This window comes from Pocillopora damicornis, chromosome 2, assembly GCF_964200805.1.
Source record: "Pocillopora damicornis chromosome 2, jaPocDami1.2, whole genome shotgun sequence".
Lineage (NCBI taxonomy): Eukaryota > Metazoa > Cnidaria > Anthozoa > Scleractinia > Pocilloporidae > Pocillopora > Pocillopora damicornis.
In genome coordinates this window covers 12,036,677-12,058,532 of record NC_142671.1, presented here as the reverse complement: position 1 = coordinate 12,058,532, position 21,856 = coordinate 12,036,677, and the positions used below count along the sequence as shown (strand labels likewise).

Here is a 21,856-nt window from a genome sequence, read left to right as displayed (position 1 = left end):
GAGGGATTTCCCAAGATGTAAACAACTAATACGTCCGGCAGTAGCAACTCTCCTTGTCGCTTTAAAACGATGAACCTGGATATAAACGCGAGAGAATGAACGATATGTTACCCGGACTCGAGCCTGTTTCCAAGGGTTCTCTTCCCCTCAGTCCCTAAAGCGCTCCAGGGGCCTCGGAACGACGTAGTGAAGTCTTAAACTAAAGGTCATTATAGATCAGGCGTAACAGGAGGAGATATTTGACTTCCAGGGTTTATTTAAAATATATAATATATCATATTCATTTTACAATTAAGTTATCCTCTGAAACCTAACGATTTGAGTATAAAAATTACCCTGGTAAATAGTAACATCGCCACATCAGATATTGTTGCTTATAGAAAAATAACATAACGACTAAGCAAATAATAATAACGATGGCGTGAAATGTATGTGCATATATTATATATAAGTATAAATTACAAAGGTAGATGCATACGATGAAAATATATTATATAGCACTAATATGAAATCTTTCATCGGAGAATTTTTTTTTTTACAAACGAAGTTAAATAACATTTCCAAATTTGTTAGTAATGCAAGCATACATCAATAATTTTCCATAAAAAATGGACATTTTTAAAATCTGAAGTGTAATTCCCCCAGCGAGACTTTGCATCAAAATAAATTCATATTATTTGCGGAATATATCTGGGGTTTTTTACAATTCAAACAATAAGCAGCCTTATCGGTTCTGTTACAAACGCTGCCCGTAAATTTAACTGAAAAGTTCCGATTTAACCTGAAACTGGAACTAAATCAGCATGGAAAGCGTTTTTTTTTTCCATATCAAAGTAATAACTTTACGTTAAGGTTGCTAATTTTGCAGCTTTTGCAATATTCTGAGTGGCTAATTGATATAATAGAATTAACTAAAACATAAATAGCAGTTTGCGAGTATATAAGCTACGTTTATCGCGATTATGATGGAAGTTTTTGTACCTGTAATACTTAAGCTAGGTTCTATTTTACAACTCTGGTTAAATGTAGCCTCGTCAACAATGACTGACAAGTATAAGCCTGCTGTTAACAGCTAAGAACTTGTAAAACTAAATTCGAGAAGGGTTAAAAATACATCTATGAAAACTGTAAATACAACGAAACGAGGATTAACCTCTCATTTCGTTCGAAAAAAAATACTCGAAAAATACTAGGGTATTTTACGATTCAGTACAAAGTTCTTCGCAGGAATTAACAGCAAGCAATTCAGGTTTGTCGTTTCGGTCTCTACATATAAGGCTAAATATACTTTATGGATAAATGAGGATATAATGCTATATGGGAAGCACACGAGAAGGAAATCTGACTGTCTGAAGAGAGGATATGAATGAGGGATTGCTTGATAGGTAATAATGTTTTCAATTAAGTGTCAAAAGCAAAGTGATCACCACGGCCAATATGACTGGTTGAAAGGATGGAGCAAGTTTTCTAGACCAGTCAAAGAGTGAAGGAAAACTACAGTAATCACTTCGACACTCAATTCGTCAGAGAAGATACCTGAACTTAAAACTATTTACAAACATCCCTAATATATTCCCGTCAGACATGTTTCCTGAAAAAAGTGTTAACGTAGAGAAAACATTGGAATTCAAACTATCCCAGAACAGCCGTCAAGATGCTGAACCTTGCGAAAAGACTTTCCCTCCCGTCAATATTTAAATGCACGCGAGACCTGCTCAATGCAATGTTATCTTTGATGTTAAAATAGCAGCCATTAATTAACGTATTTCCGTTAGGTTATAACAGACTGCAAATGTCTAATCTGTCGTTGATAATGCGATAATATTATATAATAAATAATGATTTAATATTATTTTTACTGAAGCCTCAGGTTACGGTTGTAACGCATACTGCATCCAGGCAACGTGTTTTCAAAACTTAATCGTTTGGAATTAAAAAAAAATTGCTAAAGTAAGTGGCACTGCAAGCGATTAACAAGCTGTTTTCTTAACTTCACCTAAGGTCATTTAGCGAGATATTTAAAATGTAATACTTGTTAATTTTTCCAAAGCCCTTTGTAAGCATAAAGCACTAGGCCGATTCCTGTATCAAAAGTCTCACGAAAAGCAAACTTGATGTATATAGACAGGAGGAATTTCAATAACAGTAACAAATATATTAGTTAAAACAAAAAAAGTACAGGACAATTTTCTCTCTTAGATAAAATATCAGTAGTACAAATAGCAGTTAGATTTCTTAAATATTGAAAATAAGAGCTGAGCAGAGTAAAGTAAGGCGACCATAACTAGGGATCTTGGATGAAGATCGCAAGGTCTAATTTGGATGATAGTCTATATGAAATTGATACTTCTCTATTTGTGAGGCAAGGTATAGAAAAGATTTCCTGACCATTTGTTACATGTAACTACAGTGTCTGCTGTGTGGTGAAAGCTGGCAGGTGATGAACAAACTGTTTGTTGGTTAGTCTCCAAAGGAAAGACCCGCACAATCAAAAGCAGGTCTGTTATTGTTTTGGAAATCACGTATCCAATTTTACTACAGCTTCTCTTATTACAAGTCCGGAGTTAACATAAATAATTTTGAAGCTTAAATATTGATTAAATAACTCAATTAACAGTTTTGAATGCCAATCAGGTTACTCGGCCTTCAATAAGTTTAAAAATATTGAAATAGTACAAAAATAAACCAGCTACGTGTTTCCAATTGAAAAATTCAATTTAGACGTTCGCATATTGATTTGATAATTTCAATTTATATTGGTACTCAAAAACTCACATTGGCGGTTCAAAAGTATTGTGTTCAAAATAAGAATCATTTTGGGTTACTTCGTCTTCCAAGAAACTATTTTGCAGACTTTTGATGAATGTAAAAATCAACGAGCACCGTTGAAACTGAAGGTACCAGTTGCGGCATTTTCAATGTGATAAGATAAAAATGCAAAATGCCTACTATGCGATATTTATCAATATGTATTGAGTTATACCAAAGCGTGATGTAGAATTCAAAGGGAATCATATATGTACTAGGGGGGGAGGGTGGGGTGGGCATACCGTTGTATTTATCAAACGATTTTCATGGTGAAACATCAGAGAACTTATCCGGCACAGTGATGAACATCGAGAAGGAGTTGAATCCAGACGAGAAGGAGTTGAATCCAGACACCCGAAACAGAATAAGTTCATTCATACATCAACAGATATGCTCTTCTTTTTGCTTTTTGATGAAAACTAAAAGAAACAAACAAGCAAGGAACACTTTTAGGTGGTGTACCGTCAATGCAAGATATCGTCACTAGTAAAGGTATGCAAGAACTAGGAAAGGTATGTTAGAGAAAAGAAATAGGAATGTTGGTAGGACATCTGAATCTAAAAAAACGTCCATGGAGCAGTTTTCGATTGATGAAAAACCAAAGTTATAACAGCGCTCAATCACAACAAAGTTTAACGTGACCGCTAGCCAACGAGGAATCAATTTGGAAACGAGCAAATGACCAAGTCGCGATTGTTTAGAGTTTTGCATCTGATTGGTTGAGATAGTGGCGCGAGTTTTCTGGACCAATCACACGAAGAAAAGTTAAACCTTGACTTTCACTTCCAAACCAGCCAATCAGCGCGCGCAAAAAGAACTAGTCAACTACGTGGTATAAACTCATTAAATATACCTGGTACTGATTAAAAAAACAAATGTATAATCATATAATAAATACACTTACTGGTACTGTACGTATCTCCTCATTTCTGTGTAATTCAACTGAAAGACTACTTGATGAAGATACTGGATTGCTTTTATGACCTGTCACGAGAAAGAGCAATGGCATTTAAGTCAGCACACAAATCAAGCCTACTTCGACGTACACATTCCTCCTCAACGGTCTGCCATCATTTTCTTATCATAGCTAACTTGGAAATTTTGTCAAAATCAGGGTCATTTTCTTTAGTAATCAATTTGTTGATTCTCGCAGCCTTCACTTGTAAAAAATTGCTAATATTATGGAAGGCATTTGATACTAACCACCAACTTAAAAGCTTACAAGGTTACCGGTAAACAAAAAAAATACTGTATGTGAACTTTTAAAAACACCAATCTTACTACAATGGTACAATTAACTTTGACTGATAACAGAGCTATGTTTTGAAGCTACATCAAAAAACGCTACATTCATATCTGTTTCACTGTTGAAACAAATTTTCCATATCAATAATTCAGAGAATATCTAATACACTAAAAGGCTGTGTAGTGAAGGAAAGGTATACCGACTTTTCGGTGACTGATAGGGATTTGCAGTCTATGAGTTTGCCTTCGAAAGAAATGCAGCCTGGAAAATTTATTACAGTTCAAACCAGACTGTTAAATATGAGTTCTGTAGCAGTACAATTGCTTGAAATTAAAACGTGCCGTTCTTAAACGAAACACAACATCAAATTTGCCACAATGACCCTCAACAAATGAACTATGATTACAAACCTCCTTTACTTCGAAGATCATGCCCACTTCCACTGTCTTCACTACGAGACCAAAACGCCTTATGTTAAAACACTTAGGGCCGGTTATTTAAATAAAGTTTAGCCATTGTTTAACAAAACCGTGTTCTTAGCCAACTTCAGTTTAGGCGAACCTTAAATCTTAACGTTTCTTTTTTTATGAACAGTTTCAAGAAGTCAAAAGCGAATAATGGAAGGACTATTTATTCAATTAAATCAACCCTTTTAAAGAGAATCCCTAAGGCCCACTGATTGCGTAAAAATGCGGTTTGGACCTCGTCTAAATAACCAAATTAAATTATGCCTGTTATACGACAGCTGCAACCTGTGGATGGTACGTGGAGCTACTGTTACATCCAAGGCATAGCAGTATGTTAAGTTTTCCCTGCTTATACCATAGAAGAAAGTGACACACTGTAATATCCTATACAAACTATGCTGCCGGGTTAGATTAATAGATAGCCAACAGATCCATAACCTACATAGGGTGAAGTTTTTCCTTCTACTCCATCAGAAAAATATATGCACAAGGGAGACAACAATTGGAAATACATCTGCATCTGCAGGGTAATTGTGAAGAAGAGCTCCCCAAAAAACCTGTCGGCCGACTGTCGGTCAACTGTCGGCCGACTGTTGGTAATGTGTCGGTAACCTGTCGGTAGCTTGTCGGGGAGCTCTTCTTCACAATTACCCATCTGCAGTACGAAGGGTCTATGGATTCTCCCATCCTCAAGTCGCCTGATTTAGAGACTGAGGTTGCTAAATGACTGTATGTTTTGTTAAATCACTAACTGAAAAATCCATTACCTGTTTGCATCTGATGCAGAATGCGAAAAAACCTGTGTTATTGGTGCGGAGCTATCACTGCTTCCTGGTAATCGACCATTAGTCCTCACCTAAAACACAGGTAAACAATATCATAGAATTATGATAGTGTGCTCACATAGTATTACCAAATTGAAGATTTACCTCTGTGAAATCGCTCTGTGAAAACTGTGAACCAGAATTGAATTTAAATCTCAACAAAAGTTCAAGTACTTCCATGCTGCCAAAACGATGTACAGGCTTTTCAAACTGGCCTGATACATTAAATGAAACCCCAGTCAAGTGATTTCTTATTCAGAGGCTGCACCAATCGCAGATTGGAAAAAACTCCATACACTTCACACCACATTTCCTATCTTTTGTTTGTAAAAGGGTGGTTTAGCTCTCCAATTTCCTTACTAAGTCAGGAATTAAAAAACTCTTAACCAACCTTGTTAATTCTACAATTAAGTCATTACTAAAATTGTCAGACACTGGCTCACCAATTTCCTTAGTAATTTAGGAATTAAAAAACTTTCAAACAACCTTGTTAATTATACAGTTTAGTTTGCCAAGCACTAGCTCTTTAATAACCTGGAAGTGAAATCCACTTAGTTATGCTATTTAATATTTTATCCAAATAAAAATTTTGCTCACCATTGTTGGTCCCAATGGCCATCTACCAGCTGAAAAACAAATGAAAATTGTTCTGTGTTAGTGGTGGAGTGTACATTAGCTACAACCTCACTATTTGAAAAGTTTAAACATGAAATAAACCTGTAAAAACAGCAAAATTGCTGAAAATAGATCTCCACCAACCTCCACATGTACATCTACACTGGCACAAGCCTGAACTGGCAGATGTTTCTTCTGTTGATGCACTATTATCTTGTATTGAAGACACAACAATTTGTTTTTGTGATGACAGATACCCATTCATGGGTGGCAATGCTTTGACATTTGTTTTCTTTTCACTCTTCTGGATGGCATAGTGCCTTTAAAAAATACACATATAAGTTAAATCAATATTTACTCAAGGGTTATTGAGCATCTACCCAACACTTCACAAATCATGTTCATTCAGAAGGTTTTACATACTTTTGTCTTTTTATGTTTCAGACCAATCCCCTCATCTGTAAATCACAGTCTGATTGACTGTGCTTCCTCAAATAACAATTTTTAACAAAGCAAAATCTATAAAATACTTTAAGAACTTCAACTGAGTTGTACACTTCCAGCCTCTAACCATTTCCTTCACGAGAGTGACCAAAAAACTAATTTCTCTTCACAATATCAATAAACATTAAGACAGAAAGGTGACGAGAATTAGGAAAAATATAAGCCAAGGGATATTGTTTGAACAAACCCCACATTCATAGAACTGAGTTACAAAACAAGGGAAATGTATTGCAAATGTGGTGCAGAATTGTTATTGAGATCAAGGAAGTGAAAGGGTGTATTACATTAACCTCACACAAGGCTTAAACAATGCCATAAAGTTGAGAGCACCAACCATAAAGTAACCTCATTTTCCCTGTAAGAATAAAAAAGCTCACTAACCTGCAAGGATTTCTCCACACAATAAAGAGAAGAAGGACTACAATGCAAAATGCACTGATGGTGCACCCAATAATGATACCAAGCTTTATATTGTCTGGATTATCCTTTAACTCTGACAGCCTTGGCTCTACTGATGTCAGAAGAGGATCCTTTGGCTCTTTTTCTGTGATAAAAGAAAAAGCATAGAAGCAGTACTGTTAAACAATTGCCAAACATGAATCCAAGTTTCAATAATTGCTAACGTTGTACTAAAATCCCTCCATTTAAGTTCAGTCCTATGAGGCAGCCCACCACTACTGGAGCTTACTTCAGCTGCTGAGAGTCAAAGTGACCCCTTGGATAGAACACTAGTCCAACCAAGTAACTCCCCCCCCCCCCCCTCACACCCTGCTCCTTCATTTCACTTGGTCCCTCTAACTGTAAGCTGGTTTCATTTTAAATCCTGGGAGGTGAGAGACAACATTAGAGAAACCGTGAATGAAAGTGATCCTCGCAGTGATGTGCACTACTTAGGCAGTAGTGAAAATAAGGCCTGAAAAAAATTCAGGCCTGTACGGGATTTGAACCCATGACCTCTGCGATACCGGTGCAGCGCTCTACCAACTGAGCCAACAAGCCAAGTGGGAGCTGGTCATGATGGTGGTTCTAAATAAACCCGTGAAGTGATGAATAGACGGTTAAGAATATATGAAAGTCATATATTTGAACTGCGGATAAAGACGTGAATGAAAGTGATCCTCGCAGTGATGTGCACTACTTAGGCAGTAGTGAAAATATCTAAAAATATAACACACACATTTCCCTGGCTAACAGCCTTTTTGATCTGGTCCTTTTAGGATCTTCTCCTACAACTACTCCATAGTTTTACAGTAGTTTCAGTTGAGAAGATTTACTCTACTCTACAGGTGTTTAAACACCTCCATGGGTTTTCAACTCATTTTTCAGTGCATGGAAAGGAGAACAAACAATGCCTCATGGTTTGCAATATTGCAAAAAAAAATTCTATCATTATTTCTAACAGCCACAACTTTTATCTTTTGAAGATCATTAACAGAGAGCAGTTGCATGGTATGATGAGAAATTTTACTGTTGATATTAAGCTTACCTTTGGTAATTTTCACTATTTTGGACCACTTTCCAGGAATGTGATCATTATACTCTGCACGAACTTTAAAATAGATGAAAATTTTCTTCACATACAGGGTGGTCGTCACTTTATCTGGAAATCTTCTAGAATGTGGTATACTAACAGTCTGTACTTTCCATTTGTCATCTGCTAGGTGTGTGTCGTTTGAAAAAAGAATGGTGAAGCTCTCAATGAAAGCATTGAACACTCTAGGACACTTCCATGACAACTGTACCTGACCAGATGGCAGAATGGTGTATTCAACATTTGGACCAACCCTTTCTGCTACAGAGGGCGGCTTGATTGTTATTGTTTTAGAAAAAGGTCCAAATCCGTGATTGTTCTTAGCACGAATCTTGAGGTAGAATTCTGTCCCTTCCTTGATGCCTGATAACCGTCGATGGAACTGTTTAACCCTACTGCCAAAAAACCCCAATGGGTAGGATTCATTTTTCCACATGGAATCTGGATAGGACTTGTTGTAAGTGTAAAGAACTTCAAAGCTGATGAGCTGTCCATTAGGTTTAAGGGGAGACTCCCATTCCAGTTCCACAGTTCTAACAGTCTTGTATTCATATTTGATATTTTGTGGAGGTGAGCTTAGTTCTGAAATAAAACAAAAGTGCAAAAGCTCAGAAAAAAAAATTCTGTCCTCAACTACTGGTTTTTTTTGGCAAGGAAAAACAATATCATTTGGTGATAAAACAATTTTTCATACCACTTAATGGAAGTTTACAGTTCTTGAATGCAGTGCTAACACCAGGGAAGATCTCTTTCTCAGATTTATAGTGAGACTGAACAGAGATTGTGTACTACTCTATATTAAGCTTACCTTTGGTAATTTTCACTATTTTGGACCACTTTCCAGGAATGTGATCATTATACTCTGCACGAACTTTAAAATAGATGAAAATTTTCTTCACATACAGGGTGGTCGTCACTTTATCTGGAAATCTTCTAGAATGTGGTATACTAACAGTCTGTACTTTCCATTTGTCATCTGCTAGGTGTGTGTCGTTTGAAAAAAGAATGGTGAAGCTCTCAATGAAAGCATTGAACACTCTAGGACACTTCCATGACAACTGTACCTGACCGGATGGCAGAATGGTGTATTCAACATTTGGACCAACCCTTTCTGCTACAGAGGGCGGCTTGATTGTTATTGTTTTAGAAAAAGGTCCAAATCCGTGATTGTTCTCAGCACGAATCTTGAGGTAGAATTCTGTCCCTTCCTTGATGCCTGATAACCGTTGATGGAACTGTTTAGCCCTACTGCCAAAAAACCCCAATGGGTAGGATTCAATTTTCCACATGGAATCTGGATAGGACTTGTTGTAAGTGTAAAGAACTTCAAAGCTGATGAGCTGTCCATTAGGTTTAAGGGGAGACTCCCATTCCAGTTCCACAGTTCTAACAGTCTTGTATTCATATTTGATATTTTGTGGAGGTGAGCTTAGTTCTGAAATAAAACAAAAGTGCAAAAGCTCAGAAAAAAAAATTCTGTCCTCAACTACTGGTTTTTTTTGGCAAGGAAAAACAATATCATTTGGTGATAAAACAATTTTTCATACCACTTAATGGAAGTTTACAGTTCTTGAATGCAGTGCTAACACCAGGGAAGATCTCTTTCTCAGATTTATAGTGAGACTGAACAGAGATTGTGTACTCTCTTCCAGGAGTAAGTCTGCGCAAGACAATATTCTCAGAATAAACTGTTCTCTTCACAGGGACATGTTTTATCCTGCTTCGCAAGAAATATGTCACTGTGTAATGTGTTGTGCTTCCTGAAGACAAAGGTTTTTGCCATGTAAGCAGGATTGAAGTTGGACTGTCAACTGTACAAACCAAATGAATGGGTCTAAGAGGGGGTAGTGGATCTTCTGTAGGATCTGGAGTTCCTGGACCTAATGAAAATGGTAAAAAATGTTTAATGCCTGGGCAAATAAACAGCACATGTACCTGTTTACAGTACATACTAGGGCACCAAACTCATCTATTGTTCCCATCTGGCTGAACCACACTACACCAACACTTCCACAAGCACAGTCGTTTGACCTCTGTGTTGTAACAGCCCCACTCCTTAAACATCTAGTTTACATATAAAACAAATTTTATCGCCTACCCCTGTCAGTGGTGACATAAGTTGCTCCTGGAGGACCTAAAGTACTACCATCAGAGGCCATCAACTTAATTAAATATCGGCTTCCAGAACCTGCACAAAAAAGAAGATTAATCATCAGGGTAACAGCCATGTGTGTGGGAAAACAAAGGAATACAAACTTTTAAATTTTCTGGACAAAAGATTTGAAACATCACTACTGAAGTACATGTGCAAGTTGGAAAACTTCTGTACATCCCTACCAACCAATATTTTTTGAAACTGCTATGAACGATTTATCTAATTGCAATTTTATTCAAAACAATATAATTTGTTTGGCCTGAAAAATGTATGAAAAAAGTCTTCAGCCATCAGACATCTCATCTCATACGTGATGGGACATAATAGTGAGTTAAAAAATAAAATTGCACATATTCTTGTTAAAATCCTCTTAACCATGCAAAATGTCTTTGAAACATTTCACTACTTCCTCAGTTTTGAATAGCAAAGATTGACCCCACTGTTTGCAGTTAGTTTTGCAATTGTTTTACATGAGAACAGTGGATACCATATATCAAGAATGTTAGTTACAGATTCTGCCTTGATGAGATTTCTACCTCCTTTCTGTTTCAGTTTATTCAGTGGCAATAAAATAACATTTTGTTTTTGTTTGTGTTGTCATCATTCCTCTAACTTACTTAATCCATGCAGAGTGTAAGTTTTCTGCCATTTGTCAACAATGAATGGTCCTTTTTCCATGCTGTGATCTTGCATCTGGACATAAAATAAATGATACTCTTCTACTGAGTGTTTTCCATAGGCAGGGGGAAGCCATTTCACGATTGCTGTGGTTGAGTTATGGTCTGCAATCCATACAGTTGGTGGGCTGATCACTGTTTGGAGAAAAAAATCCAAACCAAGTTACACTAGTGCAATTTAAATGTTTGTCATTTTATTGCTGTGTACTCTAAGTTGCCAAGCCTTTTGATTTAGATAGAGACCAGTATCTAGTTAGCATGATCACAAAGTAATGTACATTTGAAAAGTAACAACCTTTGTGTCATAACAAGGTTACCCCTAGCCTCACTCTTATTCAAGGGCTTGGCAATCAAGCACACAACTTTAAAATGGACTATTTGCAAACAAGTCTAGAAAGAAATCCATGACTCTATTGGTGACTCAGACTTAATTTAAACCTCACACAGCTCTTAATCCTTTGATGCATAAGAGTTTTTAACAACAAGTTTCTCCTCACAATACCTCCCCTGAATCACACATTAAGGCCACCAAAATAAGGGAAATGATGACCAACTCAAGAGGCTTGTGATTATTAAAAAAATTCTCCTTGTCAGCACCTATGGAAATGTATAGAGAGCAGTATAGAGAATATGCACCTAATGTTAGGGTACAAAGAACAATTATGCACAGTATCTTCTAATCATTAATTCTTGCTGGCACTACTTACCATTAGATGTCTGATTGAGAACTCTTCCTTTCACAGCTCTGCTAAAAGGCCCATCACCTTTCACTGTAGCAGCAGCGACTCTGATCATGTAAGATGTTCCTTTAGACAAACCATTAATTGTCTTTTTAAGAGTATGCCCCGGAACTTCCACAGAGCTTGGTTCTCCCTTGTCATACTCTTTCTTGTAGGAAATCACATAGTTTTTTATGATGCCATTGCGATAGTCTCTATGTGGTGGTGCCCACTCCACATCAAGACTCTAAAAGAGACCAACACGATGAATGCCTTTTCTTTGGACACATAATTTCAGGTTTAGCAAGATCAATCTTACTTAGATCATGCAGTTTGAGTAAAAAAAATAATAATTATAAAACTGGTGGTGAAATGTTATATAAATCTTACATCAGGTGTTTGACTGGAGACTTTTATATCAACTGGTGCTTTGGCTGGTCCTAAATGAGACAGGAAAAAGAAATGTTAGATGATGCCTCCAATGTATAAAAACTATATACAAATACACAAGCAATATCAATGCACAAATTTCCCAGAAGACCCCATTTAGACTTGTATGACATTGTATGGTTGCCACTATTACCATCAGATAATAGCTCTTTTGGTCACACAATTCCTACAGGGTTCATGTAGATAATAGTGGCAACTGGAATACATCATATGATTCAACGTGATGATACACAGAGAATTCCAGTTTGAAAACAGCCAATATGTTTTTCCATGTTTTCTTGCATTTTTTCTGATTACAATTAAGCTGGCTTGTAAACCACATTCTGTTTGAACATGAGGGGTACAAATTTGCATACTCATGTAATTGAGCACATAGAAATGTAAAGGTTAGATGCTGAAAAATACTTTTAACCATTGGTGGACTCAGTTAAATTTTTTACTCTACTTTACAATAAATAAACATTTGTCTTCAATGCAATAACCAATTTAAAAATAATTAATGTATGTAATAACTTACGGTCTTCAAGTGTCCTCTGCACAATTGGTTCTGATTCATACCCAAAAGCTTTGGCATAAGCCTTCATATAAAAACTGTAATTTGTGTATCCCAACAGTCCTTGCACTTCATAGCTGTGTGTATCTTTACTGATAACTTTGGTCTTAGGTTCGCCTGGTTTCCCTAACTGTTTGTAATGCACAGTGTATGCACCAATAATATGGTTACCAATAGGAGGACTCCAGTTTATAACAATGGAGGATGATGATAATGGCAGAGCCACAATATTCACTGGTGGGCCAGGTCGATCATCTATAAATTATAGAAAAAAAGGCCATAAGCCATGTGTGGATAGAGCAACTTATTGCTCCTCTAACAAAATTCAAACTTTGAAGTTCACATCAGTAAAAAGAGGGACTTGCCTACAGTAGAACTCTTCTACCAAAAAGAAGGACACCCACTGAACTCTTGCCCAGGTAAATTAAATCATTGGTTCTCAGTAAATTGTCAAAACTAGTTTCATGAATTGCTAGTGGATTATGGAACTCAGGTAATGTAATACAATTTCAAATTTTCTTTTAACTAACAGTACATTACCTTTCTTTTGAACTATCAGACAAGCTACAAACTGGGTACTTCCTGCTTCATTTTGTGCAAAGCACTGGTACAATGCATTACTGGCTGATGAACTGGATTCTGTCAAGTCTGCTCTTCCCTTGCCATAAGTAACTTTTGTGATATCACTGGAATTCAGCTCTTTCCCATTTTTAAGCCAGTATACTGAAGGAACTGGTTCTCCACTTGCTGCACATTTCAACTCCAAGGGTTCATCAATCATCCACACCAAACGGGGAGGTGTTAACGTAAATTGAGGTGGCACTAATAACAGGTATGATAATTTCAATTGTTGAAAAGCTGTCTGTTAGGTCAATGTCTTTTGGTGACACAAATTCTTTAACTCAAAACTAAAAATTATAGCAAACAATGATTTTACTACAACTCCCTTGATAGAGGCTATTAATTTTGCAGGAAAATTGGGTATGCATAAGGGGACACAAGTGGCCTCAACTGTAAGTATCTCCTCACACAGAGGCTATCTCTGCAGTTGTCAATGGTGCAATAATATGTCAAGGGAAGTGCTACTCATCTGTCATCTTTTTCACTGAGAAATCTGGCCAATGTCACATGTTTGCTGCTTCTACCAACCCATTTTTTGCTTCACATTACATTCATAACAAAGCTCAGAAGGTTAGGAATGCTAGGGTAATATCCTAGCATTCCTTCAATAGTACTTATAATTGAGGCTGCTGGCATCCCTCATGCTTGCCAAAAATAAAGAAAGTGGCACCATCTCCAAAAATATTTAAGTTTTGGAGCCATAGATGCCTATGGCCCCCAAACCCTTGTTTATGTTTTTGTATCAAAAAATTAACATTCTTACAAAATCATTTCAACAGGCATCTAATTGAACAAGACAAATTACAACAATGTAACAATACCTGTGACAAACAGCCAAACAATTCTGGAAATGGTTTTTCCATCTGCATGTGCATAACACTCATATTGGCCTCCATCATTTTTTTCAACATTGGAAAAATTGAGATTGTTAACAGCATAAGTGATATTAGAAACATTGTAAGTTTTCCCAGAATGTTCATCCAATTTCCTCCACTGCACCATTGGAAGGGGATATCCAGATGCAGCACATTCAATTACAGCTGAACCTCCCTTCACAATGGTTATGTTTCGATGTTCTCCAAGAAATTGTGGGCTTGTCCTATTTCTTGATGAATCTAACAAGCAATAATATGTTCAATTATGACAAGTATCACACTATAGTTCCACTTTCAACTCAGGTACACACAGTGTTTGTTTATGTAACTCAATGTCTGTTTGTGTCAATTAATACATTTTCAACTCTTTTTAAATATTATATGCCAGTATTGATTATATACATCCCAGTAATTTTAACAAAAGTATAGAAAAATAGGAGGCTAGAGTAGAAATATAGGATTTTTATGGGAATCAGCTCATCAACAGTTTGATACTTGTTCTCACATCATTCCATACAGAATACATTGTCATTAATTGCTATATATAACAATGTTTACAGTGCTGAAACTGCTAGTCAGCTGGAAGTCACATGATAACTTCACTACCTCAATCAGGAGCAGGTACTGTCAATAACTTAACAAAAATGTTCACTTTGAGTAGAAGTAAGCTCTGCTTTCTAAACAAATTTGCGCCCAACTATCTTAAAAATGTCAATGATGTGAAATCAGCTTCATAACTGCAGGAGTCACTTGATAACTTACATGGGTTCAATTGAAATTAGGAATTATAGAGCTATGCAAGAGAGCAGAACTTACAAATAGCACTCTATAATCAGATTAGAGAGTATTATTTTAGCCTTAAGTAGTAAAGTTTGGTCTTTCAACTTAAGTATTCATGAAATCATAATTTTATTCTGTTGCTCTCTCATAAAGATCCCCACAGGTTAGCTGGTCAAAGTATACTTTCAGACACATCCACAAGATCATATGACAGTGATTTCATCTGAATAAGGATTATTCCCTTTATAACAAGGAATGATCCTAAAATAAATACTGACCAATTCATATCCCTTGAAAACTATCAATTTGGTACATATCAAAATCACTAAGCCAGTATGAAGCTGGGTAAAAAAAGGTTTCAATGAACCCTAACATTGGTAAAATCAAACATCAGAAGTACTACAATTACCAGCAGCTAGGACTGTAAGACTTCCAGGATTGCTGCGGCGCATTTTGACCACATTTTCTGCCACACAGCTGTAGTTTCCTTCATCTGTTTTTCTGACATCTTTTATTTGTAGTACTCCTTCTATTAGCATGAAAATTCTGTCATTGGCTTCTAAACGGGTGCCATCTTTTTCCCACCTTAAAGTAGCTGCAGGAGAAGCATGTCGGATTTGACAGGAAAATCTTGCAAAGGATCCTACCAATGTTACTGTGTTTTGCGGTTCCCATTGAAACTTCTTAGACATACCTTTGAACACACAAATCAAGAAGAAAAACAAAATTAAAAATCAATAATAATATTGATTGCAATAAACAACTGTAGAGGAAGTTTACACAAAAATATTAGGATGTCAGATCTAAGGAGTTGTGTTTTTCAAGGTAACTCGCCATTCTGAATTCATAGACACGCTATATTTAGGAAACCAACACTATTTTTATATCAATAAAGAGGTTATTGGATGTAGAACAAAAAAAAAAAATTGTGAGCAATTTTAGTTATTCCACTGATGAGGGGAATGAAGCCCCTCTCTGGTGAAATGACTGAACACCATTCACACAAATTAATCAGATTTCAAACGTAGTCTTTACTGAAATGTAACTGGTCAGTATGAATAACAAAACATCATTCTTTTAAAGGATGTGATCATATCCCTATAATTTAACTTGTTTTCTCTTAATACTTAATCTGTCAATTCCAGTATCAAAAACCATTATTTACCAACATGTTGCATTTTTGGGCAGCCAGAAAGGAAATACTAGACTGAAAAAAATGCCAACTGCACTTTGTTCTTCACTGTGAAGTTAACAATAAGGGTAAATTTCACAATATTCAATCAATTACAAATAGCTAATACTAATTCAATTGAAGAGGGGGATTATTTCAGTGGTATTAAGACACATAAAAAACCAACTCTCAGAAAGACTTTTTCTTCTTTGATCTGTAAATTCACAAGTTTAACACTCTTTGGGTCCTGACTTTCCCTCAATTCGTTTCTTTTAGTTTTTTATGATAAGAAATTGGCCTGTTCCCTTTCAAAAACCATATCACTCATCTTAAGTGCTAAGCAAGAGTGCTAATAAGTTTAAACAGGATGAAGTCCTTCACTGCACAATGTCGCTGAGGAGTCTTACATAGGTTATGACACCTTGATAGCTTTAAACCACCTTTTTTACAAAAATACCCTTTTTAGAAAACTTAAGCATAATTGAATTTTAAATCATTTTTTTAAGGAAATGGTGAGCTAAAGAGATTAACTTGATATGACTGAAGTTCAATCGTTAAAAATAGCCTGGCAAAGGTTACAAGTTATTCATTTAAAGTAGAGAAAATGCAACCATAAATTTGATGAAAAATGACAGTTAGTGACCTATTGGTTAATGTTTCCATCCCTCTATTCAAACTTGTTTTTCAAAAATGATAGAGGACAGCTGAAGAGAGATTCTACGTTTCCCTTCTCACGCAATCGTAATCAAATCAAGCAACAGACTGCACTTTCTATCAGTTTACCAGCGTAATAACGGATGTAGGATATATTAAGAGAACATAAGAAAAGTGTGTAAATCACAAGCGGGAGGCAAGTGATTTACAAACTTTTCTAGTGTTTTCCCTACATCCCAAGTGGTTTAATGCACCAGGAAACCAATAGAAAGTGAAAAACTATTGGTTTACCAGTGCAATAAATCAGGCCACTTAAAGCTTCAGTTAGATTTTAAATCATAATAAAAGCAGATGTGTTCCTGACTGGACATGTTGACGCCATGTACAAACCTTCCCCTCTATCAATAAGAACAAAATATTTTGCAGCTCCTTCATATTGAAGCTAGTTTCACTCACCATAATATCTCAAAGTACACATATGCATTCAGCACAGGAAAAGTTTAGAGAACAAAAGATGCTTAGGACTCGCCTGTGACACAGCGCTTCATTAATGGATGAAGACACAGCTGACACATGAGCCAACTGATTTATAACTATTAAAAGGAATTTCTTCTTTTAAGCTTCAATGTTTGCATGTATTGCGTGAGTAAGAACAATCAGAATATAAAGTATACATACTTGTGCAATTCAATGTGATTTGTTACACGCATCATCTGACTATTCTTAGGAACTAATGATCACATGTGAATGATTTGTTTCAGAAAATAAACCACATCCAGCATGTTTAGTAAATTATAAGCTAAACTAATTGTTCTTCTTGATTCTCACTACGATCTATTGGATGACAGCTGCTCAGCATAACCATTAACAATGTTCTGCTCTTTTGTTGTGTAAAACAAATACTATGACTAGACTCTATGTTGCCATGCATCTGTCTAGTAATGAGTAAAAAAACAACGTAAAAATGTCGTAAGAACATCAGTGACACATTCTGCTGTGCCTCACGTGCCTGTTTTTGTTCCCATCTCATTTTAATATCATCTGTGATCTATGATTATCTCTTGGCATTGTGACCCATTTTGCAGGTTAAAGTGGAGATTTTGGCAGGTTAAAATGAATTGAACCCACTGCTAAAACCTTTTTTAAGTCCACTTGCATCCTTGCTTGATTGTTTAGACTGTTTTGTGGTCATTTTTCCAGTTGTTAATTTTCAATGTCCTCCGTGGGCATAAGAACAGTAATAAAGTTTTTGTTCTTGGGCGTAAATATAATTGTTTGTGCCCTTTCCAGAGTCATTTTATCCTCATGGCCCATGGAATCTTTCTGTTTAATACTATACCTACTACACAGAGTAAATCATCAGAATAATGGATATAAAATCTTATACATTTTCCATAAAACCATCATTTTAGTACACAACTAGCCAATGTGTTTTTACAATAGCATAACAAAAAATGTCAATTGAATTTTGTTGAGAAAAAGTCAGTTTTTACCTTAAGTTATATTCCTACTATATCGTTTTTTTAATTTTTGAAACATACCACACATATGCCAGCTCCAAATTGTTAAATACCCATATTCAGTATTTTATAAAGCAAACAGCTTTAATGTAACAAACACAATTTTGCCAAAAGGACAAAAATTTGCTGTTTGGTGAAATTTAAAACTCAGAATAATGTATGATGTCATATTGCAATTTTACCTTTGTTTAAAAACCTACAAAATTACTGTAGTTTGTCCGTGTTTACATTGCATCAACCAATATTTCAATTAAGTGGTGCCTGGATATCAAATTTTCCATGTTTTTCTGTGAGGTCATTAATTGAAAAAAAATATATCATAATAGTCGAGAAATTTCCTAAAGTAGAATTCCTTCCTAAATGGAATTTTCAAATTTTAGACAGTACACTGAAATATGTTGCGAGGGGAGCTACAAACACAAACAAATCATGTTGGTTGCAAAGCACACCTACATTGAACAAAATTCCTTGTAAAACGAAAAATATTTTGCACGTGATCATCGATAAATGCCATAGTTGATTCTCATTGGCCCTCAAAACAAAGAGCCGATCCCAACTACACATACACAACTGCTGTTTTTACAAATGAGCACAAAAGACCCGCCATGTTTTGTATCAGTAAGAACACAAGCGCTTAAAAATTCTTAAACGTTTCAAGATAAAAATTTCACCGAACAAAAGGTGTTTTTTTTCTTAGTGCATGTGTGTGTGTGTTTTTTTTTTTTTTCAGACATGAATCAAACGACAAATTGGGAATTCCACCAACGACTGTCTTATTTTGATAAGGTCATAAGGTGTCCTAAGCACAACGATAATGAGGCCACGAATAAAAGACGAGCTGTAGTCTCACAGCGTGGTACTTGTACGTGCGTGCAACAACGAAGATAAACTCTCGTCTTTGAAGATAATTTTAAGTGCTTTTTGTCTTTGGAACAAAATTCAAACACTTTTTATCTTCTAAAGTTGACGGAAGCACAGAAATCCAAGTGTGCCTCGCCGATCTCTCGCACGATTTAGCGGAGCAAATAAAGCGACGTTCTTGTTGCCACAATCATATTGTTGCGATAGTTAACACGATCGATAGCATATTTACTATTTCGTTGATAACATAAAAACGACAAGAACACTATATAAGAGCATTAAGCCTTGATCTGAACGAGCGATTCCAGTTCATCTCATCCGCTCACAAGGTTCTCAGCTGGGGCAAAGTGCATTTTACTCAACAGCTTAACCTTTCTGTCCATCCTTACAAAGACGTAATATTTACTCTAACAAGTTACGCATAAAACTCTAAAGGTTAAGATTTAGAGAGAATAAGCTGGTGTAAGAAGATAATGCAAACAATATGTTTGACAGTGGCGGAGAAACATTATCGCCGAGCTTATCTGTGATCAACGTTCATACTCGAATAGCCATCAATCGTTCAGAACGATTTCAGTTGCTTCTCAAGGTTAAACTTTGGGGTCACTGAAATATTATAAACATGTTTTAAAACAAATCACACTCTTTGAGTGAAGAGATAATTGAGACGTTCTTTGTAAAAGACGACTAAACTAAAAACGCACAATCGGGCAACAATCGCGTGATTATAGCGAAGATGTAAATACACGAAATCGGCATGAGGAATGATATGTACGCTAGCAACTGGAATCCTCAGTTTTTTTTTAACCGCCTTTTCCCTTTAACCATTTTTTTAAGGTCAGCCAAGAGATTAACATGAAAAGATCTGTGGTTTCCAAATAATTTTTACCACAGCCGGAAGAGAGCTTATTCGGAAATAGATCTTTAGCGATTAAAAATGGAACTGCGCGATTGAGCACGGTAATTTGGCCGCGTCGGTTGGAGACATGAACTTCCAAACATCACGTCAATGAATTTGTTCACTGAATCGTACAAAACGATTTACAAACACGTACTCTGTTCATTACTTACCAGCAACATTCAAACGAACTTTGCGACTAGCAATTCTGCCTCTTTCATTTGAAGCAAAGCACTGATATTCCCCAACATCGGGTTTGCTCTCCCGAGTATGGATTACTCTTGTAATGTGCAACGCTCCATTTGAGTCAATCGTCCTCCTTGAATCTGGAATGATTTCCTGTCCATCTTTTTCCCATGTGAAACTGGACGGAGGAGGCTTCCCATTCACTCCACAATTTAGCGTAACTGGCTTATTTTTGTGGGCTACGGTGTAGCTCGGCTCTCGGGTGAACGAAATAGGAACCAATCCGGAAAATGTGCCTGAAAATTATGTTTAACACATAGTTAGTAAGACTAATCAAGTCCCAAGTGAATGGTTTTTTTTTCTACTATATCCACAATGTAGAAACTCGCTACAAAAGGTTTGGGAAATCATGGTTTAGTTAACGAAAGCAGGCAGGAAATCACGGGAACTTAATCAAATCCTTCCTTCCCACTTGCACACCACAGTTTATACTCCTCCGTTCACGATGAACGAGCCCTTCAAAAAACACTCGACAACAGAGGGAAAAAATTCCTTCAGTTGTTCGACTATGAATAATGACTACATATTGTCGAATTTGACCTTCACTTTAGGGGTAAGTCTAGGGCAACTGGCAGTACTTATCAACTCAAGATCACCGGCAGTCACCCTTGGTTATTCCGTTTAAAACGGGGACAGAACAGATTGCGGTTGAGGCGTTTGCTATGTTCGTTCGCCATTAGCGTAAAATTTCGCGCAAAGAGAAACGTAAACAGCCAAACTATAGACAAAACAAAACAGTTCTTCAAAGTTTCTAAAAGAGCATTAGCATAAAGCCCCATTCAATGAATGTCAGGCTACGTTCGGTACGCTAAACGAACAACTGAGTCATCGTAATAACATGATGTAGTTCGTTCGCTACCACCATTGTGTGTGTGAGCAGCTGCCGCGCTTCACTTGGTCTATTCTCAAAACAATCGCTCTTATCCACTAGCTATCTCATGCTTCATCGGGGTTGTTTTTGCGCTGGGTTTATTCTAAATGTACTCCTTTTCAGTGCAGCCTCCACATCCCCACCCGGGGATGCTCTGGGTTGTGGTTGTTAAGCTAGGAACATCTCCGTACTAGAATCAAGAACATTACGCAGCGCGATGCAAATGTAACAGAGGCGCTGCGCGATTGAAATACGCTCACCTGAAGCTCCCGTAGCTAAGCAGGCCATCCACCATGCAACAAACAAAGAGACGAACATTTTCCCCGCGAGATCTATTCTAAAATTACAACTACATTTGGCCTAACAGCATTTGAGGTAGGAAACAGGAGACTCAATGTTGATTTCGCTCGCTGACAGATGAAATGTGACATGTCTTCCCCGCTATTACCAGAACCAATAAAAGAAGCTAATAAAGACCCTCTCTACAACAAGCCAATCAGCTTCGTCTTGCATAAGTTATGTGACATGTAACATACGTTACGGCTGTCAATCAAATATACAAGCAAAAAGGCTTCACTGACTGGTCAGTTCTCTTGTTTGGAACACCGGTTGTGATATTCATTGGCTGACGGCCACTTTCTAATTTATCGATTCGTGTTGTTGACCCTGTAAAAACAATAGTAACAAAAACATCACTGCCCTCTGTCATCTACGATTGCTTTGTGTACGAATAGTTCTTGAAAAATCGTTCGACTCTGACCAGTGGTATACAGTTTCGAAAAACTGCTGGTTCAATTTTGCTTTCCTTTT

At 36.6% G+C, this 21,856-nt stretch overlaps 1 protein-coding gene across 2 annotated transcripts; it reads right to left on the bottom strand.

Annotated features, from left to right (window-relative positions):
• Window positions 1-238: 238 nt before the first annotated feature.
• On the bottom strand, window positions 239-21,504 carry LOC113668341 (protogenin). Of its 2 annotated transcripts, none has more exons than XM_089195536.1 (20): window positions 21,307-21,504; window positions 20,103-20,411; window positions 15,235-15,519; window positions 13,992-14,285; window positions 13,090-13,371; window positions 12,514-12,804; window positions 11,937-11,986; window positions 11,535-11,793; window positions 10,768-10,962; window positions 10,094-10,183; window positions 9,543-9,875; window positions 8,804-9,430; window positions 7,951-8,577; window positions 6,846-7,008; window positions 6,105-6,280; window positions 5,943-5,971; window positions 5,289-5,377; window positions 4,465-4,505; window positions 3,713-3,792; window positions 239-3,227 (listed from the first exon to the last, which is right to left on the bottom strand). In XM_089195536.1, exons 1-20 carry the CDS (start codon window positions 21,362-21,364, stop codon window positions 3,183-3,185), a joined length of 4,323 nt encoding a protein of 1,440 aa, XP_089051662.1. In that variant the 5' UTR covers window positions 21,365-21,504; the 3' UTR covers window positions 239-3,182. The 2 variants fall into 2 exon arrangements, with proteins under 2 accessions (XP_089051662.1, XP_089051663.1); XM_089195537.1 differs by having other exon boundaries at window positions 6,846-7,002.
• Between the last annotated feature and the right edge of the window lie 352 nt (window positions 21,505-21,856).

Excerpts from the sequence above, each read along its gene's own strand:
- LOC113668341 (XM_089195536.1), bottom strand. The coding sequence starts at position 21,364 with ATGTTCGTCTCTTTGTTTGTTGCATGGTGGATGGCCTGCTTAGCTACG. Across the intron at positions 6,281-6,845 it reads GTGTGGAGAAATCCTTGCAG|GCACTATGCCATCCAGAAGA; the intron begins GTTAGTGAGCTT and ends TATTTTTTAAAG. Across the intron at positions 4,506-5,288 it reads TCTGCATCAGATGCAAACAG|TGAAGACAGTGGAAGTGGGC; the intron begins GTAATGGATTTT and ends TTGGTCTCGTAG.